Genomic DNA, 24,829 nt, shown 5'->3' with positions numbered 1-24,829 from the left:
AAATACTTTTTTTTTTTTAAAGAGTCTTTATTTATTAATGAGAGACACAGAGAGAGAAGCAGGCTCCATCCACACAGGGAGCCTGATATGGGACTCGATCCCAGGTCTCCAGGATCACGCCTTGGGCCAAAGGCAGGTGCTCAACCCCTGAGCCACCCAGGTGTCCCCTATTTTTTTTTTTTTTTTAAGATTTTTATTCATTTATTTGAAAGAGAGCACAGTTGGGCAGAGGCAGAGGGAGAGAAAGCAGACTACCTGCTGAGCAGGGAACTTGGTACCTGAGCTGAAGGCAGACGCTTAACCAACTGAGCCACCGAGGTGCCCAGGTGCCCCCTACACAAATACTTTTATGATACAAATTTCTAGCAGTGGTATAGCTGGCCAAAGTATTTGTGCATTTAAAATGTAGTTGACTTTTAACATCGTTTATGGGTACTGACGCTTGCCTCCAAACCATGCAGTTGAAAATCTGTTGAAAAACTTTACTCCTCAGAAACTTTACTAGTAGCCTACTGTTGACCAGAAGCCTACCAAAAACATGTGGTCGATAAACACAAATTTTGTACTTTATGTATTATATACTGTATTCTTACAATAAAGGAAAATGTTAAAATCATAAGAAAATACATTTACAATACTCTATTTATCCATAAAATCTATGTTTAGGTGGACCTGTGCAAACTTGTGTAACTTGTGTTGTCCAAGAATCAACTGTGCTGATATTACCATTTTAAATTTTCATGTAGGTAAACCTATCACTTTTCCTTTTTGATTTCTGAATTATATGTTAAACCTAGATGGGATCCCTGGGTGGCGCAGCGGTTTGGCGCCTGCCTTTGGCCCAGGGCACGATCCTGGAGACCCGGGATCGAATCCCACATCGGGCTCCCGGTGCATGGAGCCTGCTTCTCCCTCTGCCTATGTCTCTGCCTCTCTCTCTCTCTCTCTCTCTATCTCTCTCTCTCTGTGTGACTATCATAAATAAAATTTAAAAAATAAAATTAAATTAAAATTTAAAAAAAACCTAGAAATACCTTTTACAACTAAGATTATAAATTCACTCATTGTTTCTTCTAGAACATTTACATAGCTTTCATTTTATTTTTGCAGGCAATTTTTTCATCAATCTAGAATTGACTTTAATGTGAGAATGTATGCTAGGTATTGTCTCTTAGCACTTGGCATTATGTCTCATGCCTCCCCATCTCCTACCACAGGGGATGAAAGGCTACAAATGCAGTTTTGCAGACTTAAAGATAAGCAGGGTTCCGGACAGTTTAGGTTCTGCCAATGATTTGCATTTCGTCAAGATTTAGAAGGTGGAGATTATGTACCATGACTGTACTAGTGGGACAAGCAAGCTTCTGCCACCAACAGCACTGGCTTCCTGTTCCCTGGATCACAGAAAATGATAGAAACTTGAGTCTAAAAGTATCTTGGCCCCCAGTTTCTGCCCCTTCAGCTTTTTCTTTGATTTTTCAAAAAATTTATTTATTTATTTATTTATTTATTTATTTATTTATGAGAGCACAAGCAAGCGGGGAGATGGTGGTGGAGGAGAGAGCAAGGGAGAAGCAGGCACCCCCTGAATGCAGAGCTCAACACACAGCTTAGTCCCAAGACCCCAAAATCATGACCTCAGCAGAAGGCAGACAGACGTTTAACCGACTGAGCCATCCAGGCGCCTCTTTCCTCTGATTTTTAAGGATCTGTATTCTATTCTTTGAAATACCTTGTGGAATTTCTGTTCTATGTGAACCCTGACACAATAGGAAATAGGAATCCAGCTTTCTTCCTAAACAGTCAGATACTGTACAATGTATTGGGTAATCTCTCCTCATTGAGTCTGAAATACTATCTTTATCATACACTAAATTTATATTTGTATTTTGGTCTGTTTCTGAATTCTCTTGTATTGACTTATAGTTCATAATGTTGTTTTTCCCTGTTTTAATTTGTGCTATATTTTATTTTTATTTTTTTTTTAATGAGAGAGAGAGAGAGGAGCAGGCTCCATGCAGGGAGCCTGACGTGGGACTCGATCCTAGGTCTTCAGGATCAGGCCCTGGGCTGAAGGCAGGCACTAAACCACTGAGCCACCCTGGCTGCCCTGTGCTATATTTTATTAAAAAAATTTTTTAAACTCCATGCCACATGTGGGGCTTGAACTCATGACCCTGAGATCAAGAGTGGCATGCTTTATTGACTAAGCCAGCCAGATACCCCTAATTTGTGCTATATTTTAATGTATGACAGATAGAATTTCTATTCCACCCACATCTAAATCACTGATATTTTTCAGAGATTTTCTAGCTATTACATTTTTCTAAATAAAATTCAGTATCATTTTGTTAATACCAAATGTTATTTTGGATTTTCATTAGGTTGCAGTAAATTTATAGGTGAATTTAAGAAGAATTGACAGCTCTAGAATATTGAAACTTGAAATTCAGGAATATGGAATGTCTTTTTATTTACCTAAATCTTTATGACCTTCAAAACCTTTATTTTCAGGATGCCTGGGTGGCTCAGCGGTTGAGCGTCTTTGGCTCAGGGTGTGATCCCGGGGTTCCAGGATCGAGTTCTGCATCGGGCTCCCTGCGTGGAGCCTGCTTCTCCCTCTGCCTGTGTCTCTGCCTCTCTCTCTCTCTCTCTGTGTGTCTCTCATGAATAAATAAAATCTTAAAAAAAAAACTTTATTTTTCTTCATATAGGTACTGTAGTTGCCAATACCTTTATATTGTGGTTCCATGTATATTAGATTTTTTATATTTTCAAACATCTTTTATATAGGAACATTATTGGTTTGATATGTTAATTTCATAACTTGGCTATTTTATTAGTGATAGCAAAATAATAATATGGAAGTGCTTACTTAGAGCTTTATACATGCCAGGCGCTGTTTCAGAGTGCTTATATTACCTCATTTAATCTTCTCATTTAATCCTGTGAGAATAGGCACTATTATTATCATCTCCATTTGAAAGCTGAGAAAACTGGAGCACATGATGTAATGTCACCTGGGTGTGCATGTTGGTACACAGCTCTCTTCGTGCATGGAACATGGGAACGGTTCACTGCCAGTGAAAGGGTTAGTTTTTGGTGTCTGTTTTATCTGAGGCCCTTGTATACCTTGGTTACTGTCTGTCCAGAGTTAATACATGTGGAACAGAGACTTACACTGATCCAGTGCCCTGGAACAGATGGAACCAAGAGTGTGATGACAGCAAACACTGGCCCAATCATTCAGTCACTTAACACCTCAGTGATTACTTTGTCCTGTCAGTGATGTGAGATCCTTTGAGGCCTCCAATTTATGTATATTTTAGGCTTAAAATTGGGGAGACCCTGTTTCCTAAATTTACTGAATTCAAAGACATAGGTTGTCATCTCACATAAATTCCTCGTATAAACTGATCCCACCTCCAGAATTAGCAGTTACCGATTCTGATAAGACCCTGAAAAAGATACTTTGCTCTTAAAACTAACTGAAACCATTTATTCGCTATCTTGGAAGCCCACATTTGCTTCCTGTTAAAATATGCTTCATTTGTAAAGTATAGTGGATTCACATTGTTCCGCCATATTCACAAAAAAGTAAGGAAATTACCGGCTGTTGGCAAAGACACAAAAAAATTCTTGCATGTGAGCTCCAAAGGCCCAGATCTTGACAGTTTATTTTTTAAGATGTGATGCGTCCCTAACTCAGTTCTCTAGGTATTTGTAACCCTTTGTGAAGGCTGTCAAATTGCATGCAAGCAGGTTTCTTTTAGAATCAAAGGAGCAAAAAAGTCTTCATCCCACAGTAAAATTTCTACTACCAAAGCAACGTTTTGAGTATTAAATATAAACATACTCAAATTCAGTAGGAATTAGGTCTATTTTAAATCCCTAGCCATAAGTTTACAGTTGAAAGGAGTGATAAGAGGACTTTTCACTTGTATAATCTAATAGTTAAAGTGCACAGCTAGAATTTCTTTATTGAAGAGTTAAAAACATCCCCCCTCCCTCGTCCTGCTTCTTGCTCCTGGCAGCCTCAAGCCACCAGGGCACAGCCACACATTGGAAATAAACATAAAGAGGCCTCTGAACAGTGGAAACTGCCCGGTGTTGGCTTCCCACACGGCTGCCCTCGCAATGGTGAGCCTTTGACTCTCGAAATGCAATTATGTTCAGTTAATGAGCTTGTTTTTCTGGTCTGTTCCTGCAGCAGAGTTAGAAGACAGATCTGTCAGAATTTGCACAAAGAAGGGAGGAGACGCCCGAGGCTACATAATTGGTAAATATAAAATTACCTTTGTAAATCAGAGCCTGGCACTTTTTTTAAAAAGATGAGCAAGAGAGCGCCAGCGAGCGAGAACGAACAGGGTGGGAGAGAGCAGCAGACTCCCTGCTGAGCAGAAGCCCACACAGGGCTCAGGATCAGGACCCTGGGCTCTTGACCTGAGCTGAAGGCGGTTACTTCCCACTGAGCCACCCAGGCGCCCCAGGGCCGAGCACTCCCAGAACTTCTTAAGGACATTGGCTCTGTTTCTGGTTCTTGGATTAAACATGTTGCAGTGATTGTTCATAATGACCCTCAGTCAACAAAGAAGTGTAAAATTACATTTAGAATATAGTTTAATAAAGCAGAGTTGGGCTATATTTTTAAATACATGATTACAATAGTTAAGTTTCTACAAAGGTTAATTGAGCCTTTAGGAACATTCATTTATGGTGGTCCTTTCTAACCTGGGCTCCATGGATTTGCTCTAGGTGTCCCTGAACTTTTAAAAATTGTGTGCAAAATAGTGTGTGCGTATATCCCTTTTCCTTGAAGAGTGGAGCATAAAGGAGGGAGACTCCATACCTTTCATCAGATTCTCAAAGACGGTTGAGCCCCAAAATGGTTAAGAACTAATGAGTCGTATGAGAGCCCTTCAAGGCAGAGAAGTGTAATTTTAAACTTGGAGACAGGATAGTGATGCTTGGCACACACAACCAGGTTATCAAGTTGTGATTAAATTTAGGTAAGTGATGACTAGAAGCCTCTTAGCATATACACAGTTTAAGCTCCCTTCTTTTCCTCTTAAAATGCTACTTCCAGGGATCCCTGGGTGGCGCAGCAGTTTAGCACCTGCCTTTGGCCCAGGGCGCGATCCTGGAGACCCGGGATCGAATCCCATGTCGGGTTCCCGGTGCATGGAGCCTGCTTCTCCCTCTGCCTATGTCTCTGCCTCTCTCTCTCTCTCTCTCTCTCTCTCTATGTGTGACTATCATAAATAAATTTTAAAAAATTAAAAAAAAATTAAAATAAAATAAAATGCTACTTCCAGTCTTTGCTCTCATCCTTACAGTACCCCAGCTTAAAGTACCATTAGCCACAAAATCAGACATATCTTCAGGCTGGCCTCTGCTTTATCTCTTGTAAGGCACCCTAAACCAATTTCCAAGTCCCAAAGTTAAAAATAGTCCATTCTCCAGCCAGATGGACAAATAGCAACTGCCTTGGCCACAAAAAATCTTCAAAGTGGGAATAGATTCAATTCTCCCTACACAGAGCAAAGCTCTGGGGGTTGGGAAACCCTTTGTTGACTGTTTGGAGTGAATAGAGGCCTCAGGAAGCAGAGAAAGAGCCAATAATGTGCTGCTCTGTCATTCGAGAGGTTATAAATCAGTCTTGAAGCAAATCAAAATCTTGTCCTGGCATTCTACACGAAATATTATAAATTTAGTTAATCCCTGGTACATAGTTTTAGTGAATTGTCTTCACTTTTGTCCCAAATTCATTAATCTAGGACTAACACTTTTGCATCTGACTTCAAGAGATCTTCACGTAATTTATAACATAAACATATTGGAAGAATTCTCATACCGTACAGAAAGTGAGTGAAGAGTATAGAGTCTTCCTTCCCTGAATGACTCCCAATTCCATTTCCTAGAGATCCACTGAATATTTTTGTGTATTGTTCCAGAAAATAGGTATGCCCTTTGAAAAACACACAAATGAGGTCACACTACATATAGTATGAGTCGTCTTGCTTTTTTTTTGCTATCTTGTAAGATAATCCACCTCATTTTTTTCAGTGTCTGCAGAGCACTAGCTGCATGACTGTTGGTATTTATGAATCACCATGTAGGGTATTAATTAGTTCCATCTCAGGGCTCTTCTCATCAGTTCTCCAGTGCCCATCCATGTGCGATCCCATGGCCAATGTGGGAGTTACTATGAAGTAATCACTGCTCAGAAGGTTAGTGCTTTTACATTTGTGGAATTTGATACCAAGTTGCCTTCCTACCAGGTTGCACCAATTTACACTTCCACCCTCAGGATACAAAAGCACCTGTCACCCCCAGCCTCCCTGACACTGGCTTTTCTAAACTTTAGTTTTTGCCATACTAATAGACAAAAGTATAGTTTATTGTTTTTGTTTTGTTTTGTTTTGTTTTGTTTTAGTAATCTCTACACCCAACATGGGACTTGAACTCTTGACTCTGAGATCAAGGGTCGCATGCTCTTCCTACTGAGTCAGCCAGGCACTCCTAGTTTATTGTTTTGATTTCTTTTATTATGAGTTAGGAAAAACATATTTATTTTAAAATATTAATTTTAAGAATCAAGGGTTCATTTTTTTTTCCTTTAAAGCACTTGGTGCCCCCCATTTCATATGGTTTGGGTATTTTCTCTAGAAAGTCACCTTCCTAAATTGTATAGTAAGATACTTTTGGGGGGAAGATCAAGTTTTCTTAGCATTTTTCTTTTTTTTTGTTCCTCAGTTGCCTTGGGTCGAACTAGTATTTCATTTGCTTCCTCCATCTCTGTGCTTTGGCAAGATCTTCTGCAATAGTTCTAATCATTTGATCAGTAGTTTCTTTCAAAATGGTTGCTGTCCTTAGGGCATGATCCAAAGATGAGTTTAATATCTACAGAGGAAAAGTCCACACGTTAAAAGTTACTGTTTCTGTTAATTGGGTTATCTCATTATTAACATTGCAAGATGGAATTTTTGGAGCATTCTTTTCCCACCCAGTCTATTCCTGTTTTTGATGGTTAGTTTCCTAGGAAACCAATCTGAGATGGAATATATTTTTTAGGGAAAGGGACAGAAAAAACACCCAACACGTGACTGATGAGTGTGAATCAGAGGGTGAGGTCAGCAACCTGCTGGGCTGTTGCCCTGCTTCAGAGGAAGAGGTCCGTGAGAAAGAAGGAAAGCTCTTGGGAGTCATCGAAGGGGATATAGGGGGTCATAACCCCAGAGGGGGCACCGAGGGGTATTAGTGCTTGCATTGGAAGCCTTTGAAAGTGGCCTGGGATTTGATTTGAAAATAGGGAACTGCTGGCAGCTCTAACCCCAGTGTCACTCGAACAGACTTGTGAGTGGCTGGAAACAGTCGCTGCTGCCTTCAGTCCTGGCTCAGGGGATCCTGTGGCTGAGGCACCACCCACAAAACACTTTCTCCAGGAAATTTCCCTTGGAACCAATTTAGGAATAATACAAACCATGTGGCTGCTCAGGCTGTGTGTCTTTATGTTAGTGCTGAGCACACATTGTCTTTAGCAGAGCCAATTTTCTGGTGCCCCCACACTGTAATAATTTAAAAGCCATCAGTTTTGTGGTCAAGCCCATACTTAAAAGCTGCAAGGATTCTAGATTTTTTTTTTTTTCCCAAGTCCTCACCTCAGATTTTGTTTCTTTGGTACTGCCAAAGTTTCTTAAGGATTTGCTTCCAGAAATCCTGCAGGAGTAGAAATGGAGTGAGGGTGTAGCAAAGTCTGAATTGTAGGTCATGAAAACCCTAAGATTCTTTCTAGAAGGCAAAAGCATATTTGTATCAATCTCTCCTCTCCCCCTTGCTTGTGGTGCTTCAGTAATGGCCGTGTGTGTGTGTGTGTGTGTGTGTGTGTGTGTGTGTGTGTGTGTTGGGACTGAGGAGTTTATGCACTCTCTGCCTTTTGTAGCTCTCATAGCCCTGTTGTGGTTGACCACAGAAATGAGTTGTTCCATGACCACGAAGGGCATTTCCTCTCAGAATCTGTCTCTACTTCTGTTGCCACAGAAAGAGGCGAGACTCCAATTTTTATTCTTTTCGGACCAACCGTTTACCCCACATATTTATAAAACAAATGCACACAAATCTGCCAATTGCAGGCACTTTGACTTGAGTTCATTCTATCACTGGTAAGCTTAACAAAGCGAGGAGGGAGCAGCAGTAGGAAGATAGAAGCAGCACCTCTTTAAACAGGCACCCCTGGGATCCCTGGGTGGCGCAGCGGTTTGGCGCCTGCCTTTGGCCCAGGGCGCGATCCTGGAGACCCGGGATCGAATCCCACATCAGGCTCCCGGTGCATGGAGCCTGCTTCTCCCTCCGCCTGTGTCTCTGCCTCTCTCTCTCTCTCTGTGACTATCATAAATAAATAAAAAAAATTTAAAATAAAATAAAATAAAATAAACAGGCACCCCTCAACTACTCACTGTAAGTATGACTACATCTGTTGATGGTCTGGGTGAATAAGAGGGGCCAGCATCACTATGTACAGTTGTCCTGGTTGTGCACTGCATGGCTCTGGGAGGTTTCATTCACAAAGACTATGTGAAGGGCACTGCCTGGTGTTATGCTTTGCACAACCATGAGTAGTGGCCTTAAGGGATGCCACAAGACCTTGCCTGTTGACAGGTGGGCTATGGAGCCATCCTCACAACCCCCTGGCTTGGGATTCCTTCTGTTAAGCATTACTTCTTTGGTACATAAAACACTTGTGGCAGTCATCTCCAGAAAGTCCGACCTCAAATGCTTGTGACCCAATGCGTCCCTTCATCTCCCTCCCCTACCACATTCACATGAGTTGGTTCCGCAGGTTAGTTGAACACATTGGATCTATCATCCGGTTGACAGCATCAGAGACCATCAGCATCAGGAGCCCCTAGCTAATAGAAATCTCCAGACAGGACAGGGCAGGGCAATGTGGTGCTGTGGGAAGGGCATAGGCTTCAGAGTCCACTGTCTCCCCACATCCAATCAGTCACCTTATCTACAATAACAGCCATCACTTGCTGAATGCCAGGTACCTTTCCAAGTACTTTATATGTATTGGCTCAATCCTCAATGAATTTGGCACTATTGTTTTTCCTACTTGGGGAATAATGGGCAAACAGAGTGGGGAAAGCGAAGCACAGAGATCTCAAGGACACTGAACCAAGATGCAAACCCCAAATAACCCCAGAGGCCACATTCTTGAACACCACACTGCATTATGGTAGTAGCTAGTGAGTTCTGAGTGAGTGAGTGCGGAGCCTAAACTGTTAACCACCCTGCTACACTATTGGTTCTGCCTCCTGACCGCTCTCTTTCCTTTTCTACCACCCTTGGCGAAGGCTACCATCATCTCACCTGGATTATTGCCCCAGCCTCTTACTTGGCCTCTGTGCTTCACGCCTTGACTCCTCTACTCCATTCCTGCTTCTTTAGTAGTTAGAATGATCTTTTAAAACACTAGGAAACTTTTAAAACACTCTGGTTTAAAACTTCATTGGCTTGTTATACTCAAGAGTTTGAAATCCTTCCTGTGGCTGACAAGCCCCTACATGGTCTGCCCTGCCCATCCCTTCACCAGCCCCATCTTGCCCCACAGCCACACGCTCTACACTGTTCCTGAATTTGCCAAGGGCCCTTCCCACTCCAGCAAGCTCTTAGACTAGAATGTCCTCACTGTTAGCCTCTACATCCTCTTGCTAGTTGACTCACACTTATCTTTTGGTGTTAGCTTCCCTGAACCCCCAAATTAGCTATTAGTACTCAGTACACTCCCTTTGTGGCACTTACAAAGACTGGCCCTTCTACCAAAAAAGTAACTTCCATGAGGGCAGGGACAGTAGTTTAATTTTTCACTGTGTCCTCCCCAAGCAGGTGCATGCGGGGCCTTCTTGGTGCATGGTGCATGCCTGGTGGCCTTCTTGGGGCTGGGAGTCCTTCTATGACCATAATCCCCCTCCCATGTGGCACTCTTGTCATGCAATCTCTCACTAGAAATGATGGGGGTGACCCCTGGCACGGGACACTGCTACTGACATTCAAATATTTGTTGAACGAATAAACAAATGTTTGAAGTATTAGCCATACTTTGGTTTGAATTTTGGCTCTACTACTTATGATCTAGGTGATCTTGGGCCAATAATTTAATGCACTAAGCATATTGTATGTAACCAGTTAATGGGTAGTCATTTTTATTATCATTAATAATAAAATAATACTTACTTTCCTGGTATGGTCTCATGTTCATCATGAGAGGATTTTGGATTCGATGTCTGGGAACAGATCCATTCTGGTTTTGAATAAGCTGAAAAATGTTAGCTATGATTAAATACAGAGCATCAAAAATGATTCCCAAATGGTGGATATATGGGTATCATTTCCCGAACTTTTCTGTATGAATGAAATATTTCATGCAATTTTAATGAGTAAGAAGATTAGGGAACATAGAAAACAAAGAACTTTCTATCAAGTATTCTGAATTCATGAAAAGAAATTCAACTTATTTATTTATTTTAAGAAATCCAACTTTTAAAAAGAGTTTTCTCAGTAGCCAAGAGACCAAGAGTCTAGATTTAGGTTTCTGGGGTGCTAGCTGTGTGATTCTTGAGCATCTGTCCAACCTCTGTGGACTCAACTACTTCATCTGACAAGTGAAGGGATAATCTCTTCCATAGCATGGACCAAATGGATTCCTGAAGTCCTCTCCAAACACAAGAGCAAGGCTTCTAGGAGTCAGAAACTAAATTATGTTACTAAGACAATTTCAGAAAATAGAGACTAAACTGAAAAGAAGATAAATATAGGAAAGGCACCATGGAAGATAAGAAGAAAGTCAGGGAAAGGAAGAGAGAAGAATCAATGGCCTAAATCTGCTTTCTCTGTTTCTGGTTCTCCTTCCAGGTCTCCTGTCTTATTCGCCCGTTCTCATAGCTAGGCTTCACACCCCCTGACAAGGGGGGTGTCAAATGTGTTCCATTTGACAAGGAACTAGGAGACATTGTCTCTCAGACATGGAAGGCAGAGCAGAAGCCAGAAAGCTCAAATTAGTCATGCTGACCACCCAAACTTAAGTCATGATGAGCAGAGATACTAATGAGTTCAGTCTTAATTCTTTGCTCTCCAAATATAATTTTGGATTTTATTTGAAACATCATAACTCAGAGTTGGGAAGGACCATAGGGTCATCTGGTCCAGTTCTAGTCTGGTCTATAGATTTGCAATATCCTGACAGAGTATATTGTCTCCGGATGGGATCTGTAGAGACATCTCTACAGATAGGACTCATGATCTCCCACAGCAACCCACTCCATTCCAATTTCTGGAAGATTCTTATCAACATTGAACAATGCCTCGCTATGACTTCTACACTCTTGGCCACATACATTTACTAATGCAGTTCAAAGTCACACTTCAGATGACTCAGTTGACCCCTCATTCCTTCATATATTGGAATAACAAGTCTCATGGGGTATAGACCCAAAGGCCAAGGAGACAGTAAAGAAATCTGCCTTGTTGCTTCTGCAGAGTTTTAATGGCTGTCATCTTGAAAGCATACATCCATTTGAAGGATTTGGCAGCTGGGGGGGTGTAAGGGACGCACAGCTGAGTTCAATGAGGTAGATGGCATTCTTTCATCTTGGAAATTGGCAGTTGGGAAAGATAAAAAACATTCCCCTGGATGCCCTGTCCCAGATAGGGAGAAAAAGTGCTCTGGTGGTATGATTTTTTCCCTCAAGCAGAGGATGTCAAAGAGCAGCTATGGCTGTTGTTCAGAAGCAAAACAAGGAGTATTTCCTTCTCTCCCTTTTGTTCTCTTAGCACACCCTTTGCTCATTGTAACATCACATTTTGCCATGAATTTTCCTTATTTGGGTATGAATTCCTTTCAATAGATTATGAACTCCTTGGGAGGGAGGAGCCATGTCTTATTCATCTTTATAAATAAATGTTTGTGGGATTTTAATTTTTTCCAAAGGCAGCAAAATTTTATATTGAAATTAGCAATATGATGTTTAAGGAGTATAAAAATAGTCTGTTTCTTTACATGACGACTTTAGTAGAGATATGTTTAAAGCTTTCACCTGAATAATAGCAATACTAGTGGTAATTATTCAGTTGGTCATTTGTTTAGTAAATATTTACAATTTGTTACCCACTTACACTGAGTTAGCACTTGATAACTTTATTGCTAGGATCTCCTATCTCCCAGCCCTGGCCCTTGCCATCCAGGATGTGAAAGCATCAGATGAGTACTGGAGAGCCAAGCAGCAGACTGGAGAGGGCAAGGGCTCCCCAAAGGGAAGCAGTAGGCGGTGTGATATGGGTCCCGCATGCCCAGGAGACCAGCCTGTTTACAAAGATGAGATCATGCAGCAGATGTACTTACAAGGTGAAGAATTTTTATTGTCATTTAAAAAGCAGAGCTTGACAAAGGCACTTCTTTCGTTAGGATTTAAGTAATTCTGTCCTGGGCTGTTGTACCTATAATGAAATTCTAAAAAGAAAAGATGAAAAATACAACTTGTTACCTGCAAACAACAGCTGTCCCCACTCATGAGCTCTTTGCAAGTCCTCTGAGCCACACTCACCTTCGAGTGGCTCTTTGCTACAGACCCTTCTGGAATTATGATTCTCAGTGCCATAGTTCTCACATTTATTACTCTGCAATCCAGTCCTGGAAGCAGAATGGCAGCTGGGGCTGGTATCAGAACCTGAAAAAGCCCAAGTTACACAGAGGAAGAGTTTCTTCATTAGAGTCCTAAAATGCGGTGTGGAGAGTACAGTTCTAACCGTGCAAGGTATGCCGTAAGCGCCAAAGTGTTCAGCTTCCCCAGCTGTGTTCCCAAGGGGAGCTGCCAGCCTAGGGATGACATTTGGAATCCTATTATGACAACTGAGAGATGTTTTGGTAAGTAGTAGATCTTAGCCTCAGCTTTTCCTCGCACAGGTAGGGGCTTAGAGGTCTGCTGAATCGATGGGTCTGTGAGAATTCGGTCCACTGAATTAACGACATATGCAAGATTGGTATTTTTCCTGATTTGCCCTGATGCACGCATGTTCTTTTCTTAGATCTTATTGTGGCCAAGAGCTTGTGTTTTTTCACCTAGACATTTTACTCTACATCAAATCCATGAGCTGATACGGGAAACTGAATTATAGCTTTGCCCTTATCTGCACCAAAGAGGGGCTGGTAGTAGAGAGCGTGTATGACTAGTGCAGGTCTAGAATCTGGCAGGCTGTGGGCAATGGAGCCTTCCAGATAAGGCTGGAGCGTGAGAGCCTGGGCCAGACAAGCAAGCACAACAGGCTTGGGGTCCAAGCAGCATCTCAGCTCCAGGAGTGATGAGGCCAGAGGACAGACTGCCAGTGCTACCTGCCTTGTGCACCCAGTATTATGCTCATTTGTAACATTATCTTTCTAAGAGTAAGTCACAATGGAATGAGCTCTGGGGATGTTTTTTCTCTTCCATATCTCAGTCAGTAGTCATTGAGGGGCTCCTGGGTGGTTCAGTTGATGGAGCATCTGACTCTTGGTTTTGGCTCAGGTTTTGATCTTGAGGTGGGGCTCCATCTCAGTGTGGACTCTGCTGGAGATTGTCTCCCTCCCCTATGTCCTCTCCCCCCACTCATGTGAGCTTGCTCTCTCTCTCTCTCTCAAATAAATAAATAAATAAAATTATTGAATCTCTTCTCAATCTATAACTGAAGGAAATTACAATAGAGGATCATGGGCCTACCCTGGGAAGGTTGCATAGTAGAAAGAGAATGAGGTTCAGATAGACCCGAGTTTGAAGTCTGGTTCTGCCACTAGTTAGTGGTGATGGTTAAAAATATGTCCAAAAATTTTTTGATATGTTCTTCAGAATGTAAAGCCTAATTCTTCTCTCCTTGAGTGTGGGCTGGATTTAGTGACTTGCTTCTCACAAATAAAGTGGTAGGGATGACATATAAATTCCAAAACTAGGTCATAAAAGACACTGAAGCTTCCATTTTGGACTTGGTCTTGGATCACGTGGCTGCCATGTCATAATGACACTCAAGCAGCTTACTGGAGAGGTCCACATGTAGAGGAACTAAGACCTCCTCCCAATGGCCTTGTGAGTGAACCTTCTTAGAAGCAGATTCTCCAGTCCCAGGCAAATCTTCAGATGATGGCAGTACTGACCAACATCTGACTACAGCCTCATGAGAGAACTTGAGCCTGCATCACCGAGCTAAGCTCCCAAATTCCTGACCCATAGAAATTACAAGATAGAGTGATGCCTAGGTGGCTCAGTCAGTTAAACTTCTGACTTCGACACAAATCTTGATCATATGGATCTAGCCCCATATTGGGCTTGCTGCGCAGTGGGGAACCTGCTTCTCCCTCTCCACTGCTTGTTCTCTCTCTCTCAAATAAATACATAAAATCTAAAAAAAAAAGAAAGAAAGAAAGAAAGAAAGAAAGAAAGAAAGAAAGAAAGAAAAGAAAAAAATAACGAGATAGAAAACATCTGTGGTTGTGAACCATTAACTTTTGGGATACTTCACTATACAGCAGTAGAAATACATCAGCTCTTTGGCAAGTCACTAAATTTCTCTGAGTCTCCATTTCCTTATCTGTAAAATAAAGATAATTCCTGCTTACAGGAGTGTAGGGTAGATATGTTATATACTATATCAGCAGTTCTCAAATTCTTTATGTCAGAACCCTTTTTACATTCTTAAAATTGAGGACCCTAACTGAGGACCCTAAAGAGCTTTTCCTTATTATAGTTTTTATCTACCATATATCATAATTTGTGCCATTTTTTATACCTGTGGTGAAAAATCTCACCCTGCATTGGAGAAGAGCTATTATATGACATTCAGTCAGTTGAATATGGACTGGTAGAGAGGTATCTATTATAAATTTCAAGTCATTTTTGCTTCTGCAGGATCATTCAAATCTTTCCAAGACTGAATGGACAGTCCTAAGGGCTTTTTTTTTTTTAAATAGAATTCTAAACTGAGGGATTTAAAAATATTTTATTTATTTTGACATTTAAAACCAATAGTAATTCATTTCATGCTGACAAAATACCAGGTTTTTATTTTTAATTTTTCAGAAACATTTTATTCATTTATTTATTTTAGATAGAGAAAGGGGAGGAGCAGAGGGGGAGGGAGACAAGCAGACCCCATGTTGAGCACGGGACTCGATGCAAGGCTGGATCCCACCACCCCAAGATCACAACCTGAGCTGAAACCAAGAGTCCAGCGCTCTACAACTGAGCCAACCAGGTGCCCCAAAGTAATGGGCTTTAATTTAAAAGAAAAGTATGAAACGAGTGGCAGTGTTTTATGTTTTGGCAAGCGTCTTGAGGATCTGGCTTAATAGAAGGCAGCTGGATTCCATTCAATCTGTTGCAGTATTGGCCTTGCACGGATACGTAGCTGGGAGAGGACCTCACCGCCCTCCTGAAAGGGTCTCAGGGACCCCAGGGCCTTCCGACCACACTTTGAAACCCTCTACTGTTACAGCATATCTGGTATAGTAGGTGTTCAATCTATAGTAACATTACTGTTACTGTTAGCAAATGAATTATCTACAGAGCAGAAGTAGGACTACGTGGGACGGAACAGAAAGAACACCGAGTTGAAGGAAAGACTCTGGGCTACCAGTCTGTATCAACGTCCACAAGCCTTGTTAGCACTCTGGCCTCAGTTTCTCGGGTACAAACAGGGTGGACTAGGCTCAGGAGTGACTCTCAGGCTCGGGAGTCGCCTGGACAGGCAGGCCTCGGCCTCACCTCTTCCTCAACCAGCGTGTTTCTGTCAGGGGATGTTTTTCTACTTCAACTACCTTTGGAGGAAGGCTCCTATGACCAAAAAAAAAAAAAAAAAAAAAAAAAAAAATCACTGAATCCCATGCCCTGCCCTGCCCTGGTGCTCTCCTGGCCTCCTCCCAGCTCTCATTTTCTTTGCTTCTGTGAAATGTGTGTGGACAAGACAGCAGCAATTCTCCTACGGCCAGTAAGCTCACCAGGTGCAGATTATGGGTCATGCTGGAAGGGTGACACACAGAGCTGAGGCCACCTCATGACCCAGTGCATGGAGTCCTCTGATTCCCGCAGAAACAAACATGGGCATTTTCACCCTGTCTGACCACATTTGATCTATTTGAATCTATTCAGTTATTAATTTTTTACATATTGCCTCCAAAAATACAATATGCAACACCCTAGTCTAGGTAAAGCTGTTTGGTGTGGCAGGTGGTCTGTCTGCAGCGAGCAGACCGCAGACCGTGGAGAGGGGCCTTGAGGCTGGAACACCCACAGCCCTGGGGCCCCTCAACTTACTGACAACAGAATCTGCACGCAATGCCTCTTCTTGAATGGCAGTGGGACACCTTCCGCTGTTGGTCCTTCTGTGCCCTTTCTTCTCCATGTTTTCCTTCCTATAAGAGGTGCATAAGATCCCATAAACTTTTTGTACACTTCTCACAGAGATCATGAGAGTACTGGTAAAACTGAAATGTTCAATTTCTTGTATCAGAGCCTGGGGCGATAATGGGAGTGGCATGTTGTCCTCATCACAGAGATCCCTTCTGCCTGTCTTTCTGAGAGCTTCCCTATAAGAAACTTCGCCCTAGCACCAGGTGGCCTGGTAAGAATGTGTATGCCTAATGTTAAAAGTAAATCTGCTTTGTTCCCCAGAGGATAGCATCTAATCATCATGCAATATAGAAATATAGACACAATACAGAAATTTGTACAGAATTATAAAATTCCGTACAAATTTGTATGGAATTATATCATTGTATTTGTATGGAATTATAAAATTTGGAGTTTTCTTTTATTCATGTCTCAAAATCAATTCTTTTTTTTATTTTATTTTTTTTTCAATATTTTTTTTTTATTTATTTATGATAGGCACACAGTGAGAGAGAGAGAGGCAGAGACATAGGCAGAGGGAGAAGCAGGCTCCATGCACCGGGAGCCTGACGTGGGATTCGATCCCGAGTCTCCAGGATCGCGCCCTGGGCCAAAGGCAGGCGCCAAACCGCTGCGCCACCCAGGGATCCCAATTCTTTTTTTTAATAAAGATTTTATTTCTTTATTCATGAGAGATAGAGAGGCAGAGACACAGGCAGAGGGAGAAGCAGGCTCCCTGCGGGGAGCCCGATGTGGGACTCGATCCCACGAGCCTGGGATCATGCTCTGAGCCAAAGGCTCAACCACTGAGCCCCCCCGGCGCCCCTTAAAATCAATTCCTTATCAGTACTAGGTCACATAGGAGCCTTTGTGGCTTTGGCTCCATAAACTGCAAGCTGAATGAGCCTAGTGAGTCCAGCAAGATGGATTTTGTCCAGTGTGTATGGGGCTAAAAGCTATGGGAGCAGACAGGGTTAGTTTTAGCTGTACAAGGCCACCAGGGGGCATCAAGAAAGATACCTTACAGTTGTCATTTACCAGGACACTTTCTGTGACCTGTCTGTAGCTTCAGCCTCCTTCTTCACAGAAATTCTAACTCCTTCAGAGAAATTCTGATTAATCACAATTCCTAATAAAGCCCTTGCTGAGCCCCTGAGATACAGTAATAGCCTCCAGGAAAGTTGCTCGTTCTTAGTGTGGAAGGCACTTTGTCCATGATATCCTGGACATCGCTGGTGGGGGAATGAGATGCATTCCCTGGGGGATGGGGGACAAGCCCTAGGCATTCCCTGGCAAATGCAGCACACCCAACTGTCCCTAGGCCTGCTGCCCGTGGAGAGAAGCACTGTGGCTGGAGTTGGTGGGGCTGGGGGCTGAGAAGCTGGGCCCTTCCCTTCGGAAAAACATGCTTTCTTCCTGACTCACATATTTTCTCATACCTCATTTTCTGTCTCCACCCTCTGCCTTTGGGGCATTTGAACATCTGCTCTCCAAAGTGGAAAACCTGGATTTCTTTCAAGTGAGTTCAGGCCCACACATGACTTTCTTTTTCTGCCTCTTTAAAACTTCTTTGAACACTAAAATCTTCTTGCTAAATGCAAAAACCAAGAGCCATTCTACTTGAGGAGACAGTTTTCCAAGAAGATAAAGTAACTAAAGTGTGTTCTTAAATCCAAAATCCTGCATCAGGCATAGCACAAAGGGATAAGCATTTTATATGCAGCATATATATCCTTTATGTGCATATAAATACCCTCCAAATGTCAGCAAATGTCATAAAGCACATGTCTTAACAGAGATATCTAATCTCCTAGAAGAGGAAAGAGTCCTTTGTTCAATTAGTCCCTCAGGTGTTATGTAGTTTACGAAGATTTTAATTTATAAAGCATGTGTATCTCTACTTCACACCCCATCAGTACATTCATTGTTAGATCTGATTTCACACTTGGTTGTGCTTTTCCTGCCCTCTTGTCCATCATTAAAGAGAAATTTTAGTCTGGGATATCGATCCCTGCCTTGGTACTACAGAGTACCTGTGAGGTCTAGACTAGGAATTTGGAAAAGAAGCATTTAATACCTTGAATGCTTAATCAGAATGTGTTTTAAATGTAAAACTGTTTTTATTATACTGAATACAATCTAAAAAAATTTCCCAAACCTGGGTTTAATTCAATAGATAGTAACAGTGGGCCTGGGGCGGCTCAGGGAGTCGGCATCATCATTGCCTCTTATTTTTAAAGGAGAATCAAAGCCTGTGGTTGGCAGGTCAGTTCCAAGCCACGGTCCACAGCCGACGCCGCACGGTCATTTTTAGCACAAACACCGAGCTGTTTCCTTTTTTAGGGGGAGGAAACTCAGCAACATCAACACTTAGGACAAGCGCCCGTCCCCGCGGTGGATCGCGCTGCAGCCTCAGACCTCGTCACCTGCGTCTACTAGAGCCCGTTCTGTGCGGGAACGCTTGTGGCGGAGCGGCCCTGCCTCCTGCCGCCTGACCTCTCCAAGGGAAGTTAGCCAAGCTTTGGTCCCGTCCACAGCGCCTCCTGAGGGCGCAACAGAAGCTCCAAAGGATTCCGAATCCACATGGGCTGGCAGCGGATCCCAAGAAAGTTTCCGGGAGCCCTGGGTGCCTCAGCGGTTGAGCGCCGCCTTCCGCCCGGGGCGTGACCCCGGGGTCCCGGGCTCGAGTCCCGCGTCCGGCTCCCTGCTCGGGGCCTGCTTCTCCCTCTGCCTGTGTCTCTGCCTCCCTCTCTCTCTCGCCGTGTCTCTCAAGAATAAATAAATAAATCTTAAAAACAAAACGAAAGAAGTTTCCGAGAACATTACGGATTTCTCCGTAGGATTTCACATCTGTAGGTTTTTGCACGATTTATAGCTTCTTCGCCTCTGGAAAATCCCCCGAGATGTGGGGTTGGGTTTATTCCAGTGGGCGGACGGAGGGGCAGGGCAGCTGCTCGGGGGACGCGAGGAGCCGGGGGGGGGCGGGCGGGGGCACGCTGCTGTCCAGGTGCGGCTGCAGCCCGGGCCCGGACGCGCTGTGGCCTGGACTCTCCACCAAGGAACCTGGGAGAATCACTTGAGCAGATTTAAAAGAAGTATTCGGGGGGTGGAGGGGGAGCTCGGCGGTGGGGTGTCCGCCTTCGGCCCAGGGCGTGACCCCGGGGTCTCGGGATCGAGCCCTGCCTGGGGCTCCCCGCGGGGGTCCTGCTTCCGACTCTGCCTGGGTCTCTGCCTCTCTGCGTCTCTCATGGATAAGTAAATACAAGCTTTAAAATAACTAAATGGCTATTAGTGCTCCTGCCGAGGCCGCAGCCCAGGGAGGCCGCCACGGGGGTGAGGCCGCCGCGTGCGCATCTCCCCGGGGCGCCGCCGCTCGCACCCCCCGAGGCACAGCGGCAGGATTCGGGAATCGGGGAGGCGGCGGCTTCCCGCACCTGTTCGGGCCCCCCCGCTCGACCCCGCGGAGTCCCTCCCCCCCACCGCGGGTGGGCGGCGAGGGGCGCTCACCGTTCCAGGGCCCGGCGGCCACCCGCACGGCCAGGGCTGCTCGGCTCCGCCCGGTCCTGCCTCCCCGCGCTGCGCTCCGGCTGCTCCTGCACCGCAAAGCACACTCCATGGGGCCGGGGCTGTGGACGGGGCCGGGGACGGGGCCGGGGACGGGGCCGGGGACGGGGCCCGGGACGAGGCCGGGGACGGGGACGGGGCCCAGGACGGGGCCGTGGACGGGGACGGGGACGGGGCCCAGGACGGGGCCCAGGACGGGGCCGTGGACGGGGACGGGGCCGTGGACGGGGACGGGGCCGTGGACGGGGACGGGGACGGGAACCGGGACGGGGCCGGGAGGGTCCTCGGGCCTGCCGCCCGCACCCTGGGCCTGCCGACCCCTTGCTCCAACCTCCTGGCTGCGCGCTCGGGCTCGGCGGGGGGCGGCCACGGCGGCGGGGGGGACGGCCTGGCTGGGAGGGGGCGGCCTGGCTGGGGGGGCCTATCTGGGGGGGCCGGCTTGGGGGAGGCGGCCACTGACAGGGGGTGGCGGCCTGGCGGGAGGGGGGCAGCCACGGAGGAGGGGCGGCCACTGGAGGGGGCCACCTGGCTGGGGGGGCCTGGCTCGGGGGGGGGGGGGGGGGGGGACGGCCTGCCGCTGCAGAGGCTGCGACCCTGGCCCCGCTTCTCTCCTCCCGATATTTAAAAATCTAGTTTACAGATAAGAGAATATGTTTCCCCTTTATTTCTTTCCTTAGTGTCAAATTACCCGAAGCTCCACTGGAGCTAAATGAACAGATTTAGGCAGATAATTTTAAATCCATCAATCTGACCGCTCTTGGTAGAGCTCTACAAGCTTCTCCAAAGAAATGCATTCAACTATGAATTAAAACAGGGTGTAGAGACTATTTAGAGCCTTAAATTATTGTTTATATGTCCCTTTTTAACACAGAAAAATTACACTACCTCACTGAAGGGCCTGACACTACCCAGCGTGTATTTTTTTTCTGTTTTTTTTTTTTAATCCTTTCTGTAAACAGAAAACGTGCTTTTCTCACCATTATAAACACTGCCGGCATAAGCATCGTTGTACAGATAGCTTCTTCCACATTTTGAATTACTTCCTTAGGAAATGTCTAGGTCAAAGGTTGTGAACATGTTTGCGTGATGATACATATTGCCAAACTGCTTTCCGCAAACGTTGGAAGAATTACACAGCCGCCAACAATGTGGGCAGTGCAACTTGACCACACCTTCCTCCGCATCAGGAATCATCCTCGAAAATGTTTTTGTTAATTTAAAAAGGGGGGAGGTGGCATCTTGGGGGTAATTAGCATTTCCTCTGTTATTAAAGGAGATAAACATTTCCCCATGTGCTTATTTATTGGCTGTTTCGTAGTTCATATTCTATATTCTAGTTCATGCCCATTACAGCTTTGGAGGGTTTCAGTATTTCCTGATTGATAAAATTGATCATTTGTTGATTGCTCATTGTGCCAGGTGCTTCTCATACAGCCTCATCTATTCCTCCTCGCTATCCTGGCATGTTGTACCCATTTGAATGCCCATTTTAATCAACTGAGGCTCAGAATTTAGGCAACATGACAAGGTCACAGTAAGTGGCAGAACTGGGATTGGACCTTTACCCGTATGCTTGTGTTCTTAACCACAATTTTACTGCTCCTCTGTGCACTTGCCAGAGCACTTTGTACAATAAATATCTCTATTGAATGTTATTTGTTCCTAACATTTTTCAACTTGTCTGCCTTTAAAAAAAAAGTGGCTGCGGTTTCAGTTTTGTAAATATTAGTTAAAATGTTGATGTCAAAGAGGAGGTGGCAATGGCCAAGAAACATGAAAATGAGTGGAATGTCACAAATCGTCAGAGAAATATAGCTCAAAACAGTGAGATACCAGTTTCACTTATCATTCCAGCAAAGTTGGAAAGAAAAAGAAAAAAATTCCCCAAGGGTGGGCTCAGGGGAACACATCTCCTTTCCCATGTGCAGCTGGGGCATGACACTTGCTCAGGGCCAGTTTATCAGAATTTTCACTCTGCGCCTCTTGAACCATTGACCGCACTGCTAGGTTTTTATTGTACGGAAAGAATCAAGAACGGCTGAAAGCCTGCATATAAAACAATGTTACCAAAGCAACGTTTATAATATCAAAGAACCAGAAAAAACTAAATGTCCACCAGCAAGGGATTGGTTAAGTGAATTGGTATAATAAAATACAATGCAGTCCTTAAAAATGAAGCTGTAGGTTTATTCTATGACATTGTTAAGATGCCCACAGTAGAATACCAAATGGAAAAAAAAATCATAAAATAATACATTAGGATCCCATTTTTGCAAACACGTGTCTGCAGAGAAAAGATTGTACAGATACACTCTAATGTATTAGCTAGAATTTTTTCTCCATGAAATGTTCTTCTTTGTACTTTTCTCTATCTTCTGACTTATTTTTGCAATAAGAATAAATTATTTTTATAATTTAAAAAATAAAGGCTTTCCCTCCGTGTTTTCTTTGATCACTTCTCACTTTCAGGGCTACAGGGGTAACCCTGCCCTTCACATATAAGGCAGATTTACATAAGCAGAATGTAGGCGGGTGCCCTCCTCCTGAAACTGGGATCTAATGTCCCCTGACATTTGTCCTGGGCAAGTCTCCTCACCTTCCAACTCCTCTCTGCCAAGTCTTTGCAAACTGTGAAGTTCTGAACCAACAGAACTAGTGTTGTTTACTGCTTATTATAATTTTGTCACTATCATTTTAGATGTAAGGGTTTTTAATCCCAGTACTTGCAGCTCATTCATAATGAAATAATCTCAAGGTGTGGCTCCCCCAGACCGGCAGTACTGGCATCACCTGGGAGCTTGTTAGAAATGCAGACTCGTAGGCTTACCTCAGACCCACTGAATCAAAGCCTGTGTACAGTAAGATTTGCACATGATTCCAAAGCACACTGCAGTTGCAGAAGGCCTGATCTAGAGCAGATACCTCAGGCGAGTGTCTCTGAGCACCAAGAGTGGGAAGTATTAGCTTCCCAGCAGCTGTCGCCAGCACTAACATGCAAGGTGTCAGGTAGTATAAGAGCCAGGTGATCGCAATGATGCCAGTATCAGAGCCCCGCTCAAGGAGCACTGGTTATGGTCAGAGAGCCAACAGAATGAATGAACTGAACTGAGCAGGACTGGGCTGCTGGCTATGACCTGGAATCAGAGGACCTCATGGCCATTTGATCAGATTAGTCTGTGTTATTGTTGTTTGTTGGGTTTGGGTGGGGGGATTTTGGTGGTTGTTTTTTTAGGCAGTTTGAATTTAGAATCAGTTCTTGAGCTCCGTGGGAGCCTCACTTTGTGGGATTCTTGGCTTAGAGTCATCAGATATTTAACTGCAGCATTCCTAGGGTGATGGGAAGGTACAACCTGGGGTAGAGGGTGGTGGGGCCATCATGTGCCACTCTCCCTTTCTCCTCTCAGAACTTGTCCATCCCTCCCTTGGGAACATAGATGTGAAGGAAGGGGTCTGTTGCTGCCCCAAAGGGCAGCCGGTGTTCCTTCAGAATCCACAGAGCTGCCCAGAGCTGCCTTTAGAATTGCAGTTCCACGGGGAGGGACTCAAATCAGTTCAGCATTCCCACCCCACCTCTGAGGCACCATCACATCCTGGCAGGAGTTCCTGTGCCTGACTCTTCACCTACCTGTCTCCTTCTTATCCCTCCCTCCCAACTCAGTTCAAATCTTACCTGCCCTGACCATGTCTCCCAAGTGACTTGGCCCTCCCACAGTGAGTGACTTTTGGTCACATGCCATTACTTAATAGTCACAAAAGCTAACACCCAGGTACTGTGCTTACTATAAGCCAGGCCCCGTTTCAAGCACTCTACCTATGTTAACTCGACACCATGACAACATAACAATTTCTAACAAGCTGCCAGGTGATAGCAATGCTCTTGGTCTGGGGACCACACTTGAGACGATTTCATTACAAATTAATTGGAAGTGCTGAGAACAAAAATCTGTGAGTCTAAAATGATAATGACAAAATTATAAGGAAAAGCAAACAAGAATAATTCTGTTGGTTTAGAACTTTACAGTTTGCAAGGACTTTTTGCAGAAGAGGGGTTGGAAGCTTAGGCAAGTATTATTATCTTTAATTTATGCAGGAGGAAACTGAGAGACGTTACATAACTTGCCCAAGGTCACAAAGCTGATGAGTGACAGAGCCAGTACTCAGACCCAATTCAGCTCCAGAGTCACAGGAATGTATTATGTTCAGTGCATTGTGCTTTTAAACATTCTGTAATTACACATTAATTTTATTTGTTCATCGTATGTGTCCCTCACAGAAATGTAAGCATCTTGAGGGCAGGTGATTTGTCTGCATTGTTTGTTTTACACCCAATACCTAGAAAAATGCCTACCATTTAGCAATAAATACTTGAATGAATGAATAATCCTAGCAGTGGATTCTCTTTCCGGAGCCACTTATCATAAAGTTATAGAGTTCTCATTATTGTGCAACAGCTGCTGGCAAACCTGGGACCCAGTCAAGAAAAGCAAACCCAGACCCAAGGGAGCTGCTGGGCGGAAGGCTAGGCTCACTCCCTGGGCTCCCTCATTATACCCACAAGCTAATTCAAGTTCACAACTTGGGAAGCATTGAAACTGTTAAATCCTCAAGGGCTCAGAGGTTACTATCCTGAGCATTCATGCTAGACCAGGTGTTCAGTCAAATATTTGGGATACAAGGATAAGTACAAAGGCACAAGGTCAAGTGAGACCCAGTGCTCTGGAGACACAGACGTCTGAGCAAAGAATTCTGCCCAGGGTGGGGGACTGTGTGTCAAAGTTATATAAATGGCCTAACTCTAAAGCTGAGCCATGAATGAAATTTTGCTGGAAGGGTTAAGTGTTTTGAAGGGGCAAACA

At 44.2% G+C, this 24,829-nt stretch overlaps 1 protein-coding gene across 1 annotated transcript in view; it reads right to left on the bottom strand.

The window, feature by feature from the left end:
• Window positions 1-6,526: 6,526 nt before the first annotated feature.
• AKNAD1 (AKNA domain containing 1) overlaps window positions 6,527-24,829 on the bottom strand; it is a 35,526-nt gene continuing 17,223 nt past the window's right edge. The window contains exons 7-13 of the mRNA XM_072751306.1: window positions 19,917-20,446; window positions 16,335-16,432; window positions 12,603-12,725; window positions 12,401-12,508; window positions 10,237-10,318; window positions 7,662-7,791; window positions 6,527-6,903 (exon numbers count right to left, since the gene is read on the bottom strand). Coding sequence (XP_072607407.1) covers window positions 6,772-6,903; window positions 7,662-7,791; window positions 10,237-10,318; window positions 12,401-12,508; window positions 12,603-12,725; window positions 16,335-16,432; window positions 19,917-20,446 — 1,203 coding nt within the window. The 3' untranslated portion in view covers window positions 6,527-6,771. The remainder of the gene's footprint in view (window positions 6,904-7,661; window positions 7,792-10,236; window positions 10,319-12,400; window positions 12,509-12,602; window positions 12,726-16,334; window positions 16,433-19,916; window positions 20,447-24,829) is intronic.

The sequence above is a fragment of the Vulpes vulpes genome, chromosome 3 (assembly GCF_048418805.1).
Source record: "Vulpes vulpes isolate BD-2025 chromosome 3, VulVul3, whole genome shotgun sequence".
Lineage (NCBI taxonomy): Eukaryota > Metazoa > Chordata > Mammalia > Carnivora > Canidae > Vulpes > Vulpes vulpes.
This window is presented reverse-complemented; position numbering and strand designations above follow the sequence as displayed.